Raw genomic sequence first — 11,298 nt, forward strand, 5'->3', positions numbered from 1 at the left:
CAATGCTGAATTATTCCTAGTTATATGTTACTGACTGGCTGTTTACTAGATGTTTCTTCCTTCTCAGTATTGAATTATTTATGATTATCTAAAATAACTAACAGGTTTTTTGGAATGTGGTATATAGAGAGAAATCTAAACTCGTCTTCAAATACTAAAGAATACTTTTAGTATTTGTCATGTACTGAATAGAAAAAAGTCAGTTACTAATACAACCAGCCATACACATTAAATGTGCAGAGGAAGATTTCATCATATACTGTAGTAATCCCCAGAGCACTGCCTGTGTTAGATTAGTTTTTTGTTGTTGTAAGTGAGCATGCACATTTACATATATGTTTATTATGCCTCAAATGGAGTCACTGTATTTATCTGTTAATGGTTTGTCTACATTATTAACAGCAATATTAATTAAACTTAATTAAGCTTATTTACCACATCTTACATTACATTTCCCGATAATCTGTGTCTAGACAGTATTCTTTAACCCAAAGATAAAGTTTCAAACTTTATTTCACCTCATTTTCAGCTACAATATTATACTCCTGTGATTAATTCATCCTCATAGCAGCCACTTTTTATAACTACATAGAGATTCGGATGAATCTTTTGAATTTCATTTGTGAATTTCTTATGAACTCAAATGCCCTATTTTCTGTGACCACTCAATAAAATAAAGACTGTACACTCTTCCTGGAACTTAGAGGTATTCAATTAGCATTTCTTCCTTCTCCATCTTCCATCTGAGGCCATTTGTGGCAAGGTGATCAGTCGCTCGAGGAAAGGAGGGAGGAGAGTCGGAGAGAGAAAGCTTGTTGCTAATTGAGTGCTTTGAGGATTGTAGCAGACATAAGCTCAGATATTAAAGAACCTTCCTCTTGCTCTGTCTTTTTAACACAAGTGCAGGTGTGGCTCTGAAGCAGTCATGAGTGGAATACTGAAGAGGAAGTTTGAGGAGGTGGAGGGAGCGTCCCCGTGTTCCTCACTGAGGGAGTCAGAAGAGGAGGAGATATCGAGCAGCGAGAGTGGAGACAGCAGCGACAGCGTCAATCCCTCTGCCTCTCACTTCACACGTGAGTCATCACTGCTTCCTTTTGTCGTCATTATCATCATCATCATCATCAACAGTATACATCAATGTCTGCATTTGTATATTACAAGGAAATAGCTCAACAAGCTTAGAGTTTGTACATTTAACAATGATTCACCATTGACATTTACTCTCTATTTGAGAACAGCATGATAAAAATAAAACTATCTACCTGATGAATCATATTTAATGTCCCTTGAAAAGGCAGTTAGTCATGAGTCATAAGCTACATATTTTTCTCAATCACTGCTTTTTTAGTTGGACTGGCAATCTCTTGATTGGACTATAAAGTAGAAACAATGAGAAATATTTCTGCATTTGCAATCTTGGCAATAGGAAATGCCTGTGAGGTCCTTCAACAGCTGAATTTAGCACTGCTATTTAATATTGATTTTCATGTGAGTCTGTAGTGGGTCTATAATAAAATATTCATTATCACAATAAACCTAAAACGACTGCACCTCACAAGTTTCAGCATCAAGTGGCTACACTCCATGTGAGCTTTGTGTTTACTGGTATTTGACTTCATTAAACAAGAGAGAGCTACTGAGTATTTACGAGCATGCAGTCCTAAAAACACAACATGTTATAATGGGGGGGGGGGCACCTCTCTTGAGATTTTTTAAGAGGGACACTTTATCACATTATATCATTTTATATCACAAAAGGGATTTGTGTGGCAATGAGTAGTTTTAGAGATTTTTAGCTGCACCCACTTGGCTCTGCAATAAAACCTAGAGCTTCCTCTTATTTAGAGCTAGTGGGAAAGCCCAGGCCAATGAATCTGTGATTTAAAGCTGCTGCAGGCGAAGCTACACAAATGAATCTGTGATCTTCACCCCTTACAGGGTTCAGTGAAAGAGTGTGTGGGTTTCTAAGAAAAAGGCACAGCTGTGTAAACCTAACCCCTATTGCTCATCACATAGGCTAGCACATGAGCTGCACACTGAGCCTGTGGGTAGCAGCTCCCTTTTCATGGCTCACGCCAGCTAAGTGCCTGATGCTGGTACTCATTAATGATTAATAACACCAAAGGTGCCTACCTCAGTGCTAATAGGGGAGCAGGACTTTTGTTCTGTGCTGCTTCACAGTGGGGAGATGATTTCCTTCCGAGAGAAGGAGCACATCACAGAGGTCTTTCCTTAGTGGCCAGCACAGACAAAGATGTGTGATAGGACTTCAGCATGATTTACACTCAGGGTATACAAGTGTAACACTGGTTTCACTGTGCTGTTAACATAATATAGCTTACTGCAGGATGACATGCTTTTGTTTTCCTGTTTTTAACTCTTAATTTTACATCTGTTAAGGTTAGTAGTTATATTTTCTACTTGTCTGAATGTCCATCCATCCATCCATCTTCTACCGCTTATCCGGGTTGTCTGAATGTCGAGAAGGCAAATAACATAAAAATGAAATACATATAGTGTATTACACAAAATACTTAGGCAGATATATTACTGTGTATTATGTGCAATGTATTATGTAATCGGATATTTAAATATATTGTAAAGAATATCGTACCCTAGTGATGTTTAGTTCTCAAATCTGATTGGTCAGGATGTGTTAAAACTGTGAGATTAAAAAGTGATTTACACTTTTTTAATCCCATGTGGGAAATTAAGTTTTCAGTTGAATGCAAGTTCAGATGTATGTTTATTCATGTTGTGTAACAGCAATTCTGACAGTAGTTCTGACTACAGTGTCTATATTAAGGCACTATAATAAAAAATTATAAAAATCCATCCTCCACTTTGCTTTTCATAGGGGTTTCCTTCAGGTACTCTGGATTTATACAGCCCAAAAACTGTAGGCTGATTAGCATCTTAAATTGTCTGTAATGTATGACTGAGTATGTGAGTGCATTTGTGATTGTGCCCTGCAGTGAGACTTCAGAGACAGAGACTATACACTGTATACTGTGTACTATAAAACTGACATTGTAAAGAGTCTTTTGAAGAAACCTTTAAGGGTTTAGAGCCACTTCATGGAACATGCAACCATGCATTTATCTATCTTGCAGAAAGAGAGCATAAAAATAATATAAAATCTTAGAGCTATGATCACATATTAAATTTTCCTTGTGAGTACAGCACTTGTTAAACATGATTTTATAAAATAAAATAATAAAAAAGGAAGACCTTTTGCTTCTGGCCTGTCAATCACTCAAGCGTCTCACATCCTGAACTCCTCTTTTCACCATCTGGAGAGGCATTTAATTTTAAGAGCTCCATCACACCTCAGTGCTGTTTAATGCTTCATCCTGCTGTCAGTCACTCTGAGAACATGAGATTACAATTCTTAGAAGTTATCAGAAATTTATGATTCCAAATACTGGGAAAATGAAATGTGTCCGCTTCTTTTTTCGAAACACGTTTTATATATATATATATATATATATATATATATATATATATATATATATATATATATATATATATATATATATGTGTGTATATATATATATATATATATATATATATATATATATATATATATATATGCACACACACACACACACGTATATACACGTATATACACGATATATATATGTATATGTATATATATATATGTGTGTGTATATGTATATATATATATATATATATATATATAAATTATACAAAGATTCAATCAACATTTATTGTAAATGAAGCTTGAAGATCCAAAGAAACATTACATGAATAGGAAGTAAATTATCTAATCACATACCTGACTGTCATTTTCCAATTTATTACATTTATGGAAATATAAATTATTATATAGAATTGTTTTTCTGCTTCACACAAATGCTGAAGTTTCTTCTTTCCCACGCCATGAGGATGTAACATGCTTATGCCTGTAAAGAATTATATTGTGCTCATGCTTGTGGGTGGTGGTGCTGCAGAAACAGATGGTTTCTATTTGTCCACTGTGTGTCAGACATGAGAGGGAATCAGGGAGGGGCTATGGGGAAATCCATGGACATTAAAACCAAAATGTGAGACTTTTATTCTGTATATCTTTATCCTGATGGCAATCCTTCTGGCCTTTTTAAATTGCAACCTAGTGGGAATTACAGACCTGCACATTCTTAAAGGACCCAGCGGAGGTCACCACAGGGCTGCACTTAAACAAGCTGTGATGATTTTCAGGTGTAGATGGCTGTTATAATTTATGTGGCTTATTTTATGAGGTAATTTGAAAGAGGCAAAAGGCTGTAAGGGGAAAAGCAGTCCTCTCAAAGCTGCAGTTGAACTGATAAGAGCACATATTTTCCTCATGTACTGATTTAAATGGATAAACAGATACTGTAATTTTAAATATCCTCAATTATGCAAAACTACAGTTGTAAAATCCCTTTGTATTGTATCATTTGAAGAAATATGAGTCTAAAACTATGTATCTTTTGGTATCTAAAGACTGATATTAATATGTAATAATGTTATTAATGTCCATAAAGTATTATCAAACTTGTATCAAAAATTCATTTTAAATGTAACAGAACAGAAAGAGGAACAGATTCTTACAACATTTAACATTACAGGCATTTTTTTGTCCAGACTTTAGATTCTTGTGTTTAATGTGAATATTTCCATTTAACTCTCCTCCAGCTTCCTCCATCCTGAAGCGAGAGAAGCGGATGAGAACACAGAGGGTGCATTTCGAGAAGGTGACAGTGTATTATTTCAGCCGGCGGCAAGGCTTTACCAGCGTGCCCAGTCAGGGAGGCAGCACCTTGGGCATGTCGAGCCGGCACAGCTCTGTACGGCAGTACACACTCGGCGAGTTTGCCAAGGAACAGGAGCGTATACACAGGGACATGCTGAGAGACCACCTGAAAGAGGAAAAACTCAACTCTATCAAGCTAAGGGTAGAAAACAGACTCCATTAGTGAAAACCCTCTGGAGGATGACTTTTATAGGAGCCAGTGAGCTACAACAAATAATAACTTAACTCTGTGAACTGCTTTTCTGTTTCCAGCTGACTAAAAATGGTTCTGTCGAGTCAGAAGAGGCCAATTCTCTCACAGTGGACGATATCTCAGATGATGACCTGGACCTAGACAACACAGAAGTGGATGAATACTTTTTCCTCCAACCACTGACCACCAAGAAGCGCCGGGCCCTGCTTCGTGCATCCGGGGTCAAGAAGATTGATGTGGAGGAGAAGCATGAGCTGAGGGCCATACGAGTCTCCCGTGAGGACTGTGGATGTGACTGCAGACTCTTCTGTGACCCAGAGACTTGCACCTGCAGCCTGGCAGGCATTAAGTGCCAGGTAAACATGTCTGTATATGATAAATCTGTAAAAATGTTTGGCACAAACACATACACACTGCAAAAAAAGATATCATCTTGAATTTTAAAGGGTTTATTGTTTTGTCACTCTAGGGAACTCAAACAATTCAATATAAATCCCTATAAATCCCCATCTAGTATAGAAAATGTTCTAAGCAGAACTCCTGTATAAAGAATCTCTCTTCCTCAGGTGCTTCTGGACAATTAGAAAGCCCCCAAAGCTGCTTAAACATAGATTTTAAGTAATAGAGGTTTCATAAATTATAGGTAGTTAACAAGAACTCTAGCATTTTGAAGAACCTTCCAAACTTTTTGGAGCAGAAAAGAACTTTCATATTATTTAATGTGAAATCACACCTAAGTTTTTAAAGTGTATGTTTACACTAATCCGGTTTCATTTGAAAACAGCGTTTTCATCTAAAAATGTTCCACGTCCACACTACAATTTTCAATCGTTTTCAAAAAGTTTCTCATCCACACTGAAACATCTGCAAACCCTTACAACCCTGTGTGAAACATAAGATGCTTCGACGTATGTAATTTCCACCTGCCGTTTATTTATTATTACCATATTTATCATAATTACTTATTGCTTCTTTATTTATAAGAACAGCAATCTGGAGTAAAGTGCGCAAAGTGGCATTAGTCTTTAACAAGGCTGTCAAAGCGGAGAGTAAACAAAACAAATGCTGTACAGTGTCGCCCGCCATCTTGTCTGAAATGGTCACTGCTTCACATGCTACAATTGTGTCATCATTTCAGAAAGCCTCTGTTTTTGCAGGCCACACTGCAAAGGGAAAACGGCATTTTCAAAAAGCTCCTGTTTCGTTGACAAAAATGCTGTCTCAGTGTGGATGGAAGGCCAAAACAAAGTAAAAAATATGCAGTTTCAAATAAAAATGTATTCATGTGGACATAGCCTAAATAACTAGAACCAATAACTATCCAAAATGCTCTAGAACCCCTTTTTGTAAGTCTAAGTATACACACACTTCTTTCACACAGTTCTTCATTATTATTAGTAGTGGTGGTTTATTGTCACTTTACAGACAAGTCAAACACTGTATTAAAAGGCAGACTGATTAAGTTAAAACAGATTAAGATGTGTTCAAGATCATCTTTATTTGAGATATAGCCAAATTAAGTCATCAAGCACGAAATAGCTGCCACAGATTGAGCTGATAAATTGAGTTAATTTATGGCAAGACAGCTCATGCTTTTATATCTGAAGAGGTTTCATGTTAAGTTGCGGTTAAATCTTAATGCTTGGTTGTGTTCTATTCATGCAGGTAGACCGTATGTCGTTCCCGTGTGGCTGCACTAAAGAGGGCTGTAGTAACGCGGCGGGGCGGATTGAGTTCAACCCCATCCGTGTGCGCACACACTTCCTGCACACCATTATGAAACTGGAGCTGGAGAAGAGCAGGGAGCAGCAGCAGAGCTCAGCCCCTGGTCCGGCCTCTGTTTCTGCCCCTAATGGCAATGGTTACCACAGTGACACCAATGGCCACTGCAGTCCACTGACATCAGGCCAACATGCTCTAGAATATTCTGTCCCTGATCCCATTCAGCAGAGCACCATCATGCACCTGCAAGCTGTGGATGACATGGATGAGGCCTTGGAAGAGGAAGAGGATGAGGAAGAGGAGGAGGAAGAAGAAGATGAAGATGAGGATGAAGATGAAAATGAAGATGACGAAGATGAGAGCAGCAGTTTGTGTAGCCTGTCGGACTCAAGCACACAGAGTCTGGCGAATAGTGACTCAGAGGAGGAGGAAGACGATGTCGACGATGATGAAGACAAGGCAGAGGAGTTTGAGGATGGCCTGACCATCGCTCCTTTGTCACACAGTGAGGTGGTCTCTCCATCCACTGTGATGTGCTACTCGGATAACACGGTCACACAGGAGAACCAAACCAATGGCAATGCTTATTTTATCAACTCCACAGCTGAATACTATCAAATGGAGAATGCCAGCTCGGCATCACTTTTAGCAGCTGCTAACCAGGCTAGTGAGAGCTATGGAGGAGATTCAAGCTCATATCAAGAAAGGGTTAACAACACTAATGGGGTGATGGCACCAGGAGCCTTTAACATGACCACTGAGCATTACACTGACTATTCACAGCCACCTGAGGAACAATATGCCAATCATCATTTCACTCTCACTAATGGATCCTCAGCCACGATTGGCTGCTGTGAACCGGAACAGGACAAAAGCATGCAATCAAAAGGGACCTACCACAGCCAGTCAGGAGATCTGAGTCAGATGGAGTACCAAAACTATCTGAACAATAACACAGAGGAGGGATACACGACTAACGGGAACTGTTTTGTGGTAGAGCAGCCAAAAGAGGTATCTCATAGCCTTTCTGAGGTTACCTCTTTAGCAGATACCACCAATGGACCCCCAATACTGGAGCCTTTCCCTGAGCCCACCCCTGTTTAGATACACACATTAAACACCTGAGGAGGAGACACAAATGGTAAGCTATCAAGTGTTTGATTCAAATGCCACAAAGACTCAAATAATGGTCTTTGTTTCTACACTTGACATAGTTAGTTTGAAGACATTGACATGTATGATATACATAATCATGTATTTTTCAATGAGCCAGAAAAAAAAATCCATAATTCTAAGTGCAAACTGAGATCATATAAACTGTAAGCTTTAGGCCTGTGCAATGTTATCTGGTATTTCAAAAGTCAAAGTTCTAGTTTTGAGCAGATATTGTGGATAGAACTTTTCTATGTCTATGTGTCAGTGGTGCAAAAAATTTGTTGCTGTTCATTAATATATTAAAGAAAATGTGTACACTTAATCATTTTGATAAAACGCATGTTCTTTTGTAGCTTTTGTTGCCAATATATGGTTTTTGTATTGATTGCATTGATGTACTGTTTAAAAAAAAAAGGTTACGTTCTCGTTGTTACATATGTATATCATGCTTTTAAAGCATTTGTAAAAGCATGAAGCCTGATCTTAAAATGTTTGCTGTTTTTGCAATACCAAATCAGATGATTTAAGTTGTGAATATAATACACTTCATGAAGACAATGCACTTTTCCAGAGGCTGATGCCGTGCAAAACGGCAAATAGTCTTTAGCAGCACTGATAAGGTGAACTATCTCTTACCATTATTTTAATCCTCATTACACCACTCTGGTGGTGAAAGGATGAAAGAGTGCTTCATTTTGAACATTTCCAACTAATATCTTTGGGATTATACAGGGACATCTGATCAAATGCACTTTGAAAAGCATCAAATTAATTTGTTCTGAGGCATTGCATATCTTTTGAAATTAAGCTATGTGTTCAAATTATTTAAAAAAAATGTATATGGAAGAAAAGGAAGGGGAAAACAAACATTTCTGAAAATGTAGAAAGTTTATTAAGTTAAACTAATCATAATGTGGAGAATCAGAAATCTAGTGATTAAATAGATCTTGCACAAGCTATAATAAGGCTTGTACATGGTTATTTCCCAGTTTAATGTGGTTCTTAGTACTGTATCTTAAAAAAAGAAATCATATTTAAGATGAATGGCTAAAGAGGCATCACAAATCTGTGGTATTGAATTGACTTCTCTGAGCATCAGATTATGTTGTAAATTCTAAGGTGAACAAAATTATACATTTATAAATAGAACAAATTATTTTAAAGACTAATTAGTCAGTCAAGTGCAATAGTGTAACAGGAGATCAACTAGGGTCATTGCTGGAGGTCAGTCCTTCATTGCCAGATCTCACGATTCGGCTAATTTGCTGACTGATCTTGTGACTGAAATTGTATTACATGCACAATTACAATAGTGTAACATATTCCTCAATAGTGTTTCGATGAAACGTAAGCTATTTTTTAAGCGGATAGTTGTTTTTTCAAGAAGCAGAAAAGAGGACAATCATATTCCTGCAGTGATTTTGCCAGTGTATAGTCGAACTACAGGGCTCACTACAGCCAGCATATTAGAGCAGATGTATACGCCATAAATTAATTTCTCAAACAAAATTTTACATTAAATCATTGAACAATTAAATAAATCTTTCATACAGATAAAAGAAAACGAACAACAAAAATAGTTTGGAAGATAAACCTTTTGTGTGACTTAACACAAAGTGAATGCTTTTCTTTCGTTCGTTTTTTTCCGTTTTATATCTTCTCAAATGTAAAATGGGAAATCTTGTTACCACCCAGACTATGTCCATATAGTTTGGGCTTGCCTTTGATATTCATGTATCATTGTTTCCATACTTTGTTTCTAGCCTTTTTTTTTACCTCTTGACTTAATGGACAGTGCTTGTATTTGACCTCATTCTCTGTTCATCATATGAAGCGATGTCTTGGTCGTGCTGTAGCAGAAAGCAGTACATCCAGCATTGCCACCACACTCTGTTTGCAGTATTTATTCCGAATGATCTATTGAAATGTGTATTTATTGTGATTTCCTGAAATGGTATGTGCTGAATAAAACATTTGTTTGCTAATAATGTCCATCATGTGTTGTGATTTAATAGAGCCAAATCAGCAGTACAGTATATACTGTATGATACATAGTATTCCTTGTAGTAGCACACAACGTGCCATTATTAATTATTATTTCCCTTTGGTATTTTGTGAGTTCAATTCATTTATGAGCACAGCTACTTCTGAATGACCTTGCATCAATTCATTTTTGAGCATAATCACTACTTTGTTAATCAAAAATGTTATTTATTTTGTTATTTTAGTTAAAGCCAAACATGAAGCAATGAGGCTATGAAGAGGAGTTTAAATTGAAATTTAAATACAGTAATCCCCAGTACAATAGCTAATTATTTCTATATTAAGCATTAAGCAGGCACAGCATGTTACAAATTAAAAGTAGCTTTATTTCCATTCATTCAAACTTAGACTAGTCCTTAGAATAAGTGGCTAGTCTTCTTTTTTTAAAACTTCATTCTATAAATATTCAAAATTGAAAATCCCAACTAATCACAAAATATTTACATACTAAAATCATAGTAAGCTAATAATAATGTGTTATAAGTAATATAATAATAATGTGACACAGTAACACTTGGGTTCTATATGAATTGTGGCAGAACCACTAATGTGTACTTTTACATTATCACCATTCTGTTCTGACATAGAAGACAGGCAGATAGATAGATAGATAGATAGATAGATAGATAGATAGATAGATAGATAGATAGATAGATAGATAGATAGATAGATAGATAGATAGATAGATAGATAGATAGATAGATAGAAAAGCCATAGATGTACTGAATACAAAGGTACATAAACTATATTAATATGTATGATTTCACCTCTGAGGAAAAGCTGGATGAGATTGGAAAAGTCAGCTTCCTGTGTTCCAGCTTCATCATATGACTCACAGCATTGATGGGAGCCACATACAGATGAAATTGTTTTGAATGTATTCACTGGCCTACCTGCATCAATGTCTGATGTTCCAGTATTATGGCCATGGCAGTTCCCTTTCACCCAGCTCTGATATGTCATCCTAAGTACTAACTTAGTCCTCTTTCGAATTTGCATATTTGTTTATGTGTAGAAATGAGGAAAATGAAGAAAATGGAGAAAAATGAACAAAAAAGACGTACTTGAAAATACTGCTACAGCAACAAGCAGCTTACACTCTGTAACTGTGTACATACATAATGTACCTGATAAAACAATAATTGTGGCTACAAAGCAGTGATCAAATTGATACAAGATGCTTATGGACACATAAAAACAAGCTTCAGAATGAAAATGACAGAATAAGAAAATTAAATCATGGTGTGATTTCACAGCCTTTTTTTATCTTCATACATTTTGTGTTATACAGTAAAATTTCTCATTCTTAAAGAATAAAATAGTCTATGTAGGTTTATGGATTTATGTTCAATTATTAGCCCAGGGCAACATTTCCTATTCTATTACA

At 36.5% G+C, this 11,298-nt stretch overlaps 1 protein-coding gene across 4 annotated transcripts in view; it reads left to right on the top strand.

The window, feature by feature from the left end:
- csrnp3 (cysteine-serine-rich nuclear protein 3) overlaps window positions 1-9,853 on the top strand; it is a 28,554-nt gene extending 18,701 nt beyond the window's left edge. For 2 of the 4 annotated variants that reach the window (XM_047815479.1, XM_047815481.1), the window contains 4 exons: window positions 902-1,073; window positions 4,681-4,940; window positions 5,051-5,347; window positions 6,657-9,853. In XM_047815479.1, coding sequence (XP_047671435.1) covers window positions 926-1,073; window positions 4,681-4,940; window positions 5,051-5,347; window positions 6,657-7,817 — 1,866 coding nt within the window. In that variant the 5' untranslated portion in view covers window positions 902-925 and the 3' untranslated portion in view covers window positions 7,818-9,853. The remainder of the gene's footprint in view (window positions 1-901; window positions 1,074-4,680; window positions 4,941-5,050; window positions 5,348-6,656) is intronic. The other 2 variants (XM_027164071.2, XM_047815480.1) reach the window with 1 other exon arrangement.
- The last annotated feature ends 1,445 nt before the right edge of the window (window positions 9,854-11,298 follow it).

This window comes from Tachysurus fulvidraco, chromosome 6 (genome assembly GCF_022655615.1).
Source record: "Tachysurus fulvidraco isolate hzauxx_2018 chromosome 6, HZAU_PFXX_2.0, whole genome shotgun sequence".
NCBI lineage: Eukaryota > Metazoa > Chordata > Actinopteri > Siluriformes > Bagridae > Tachysurus > Tachysurus fulvidraco.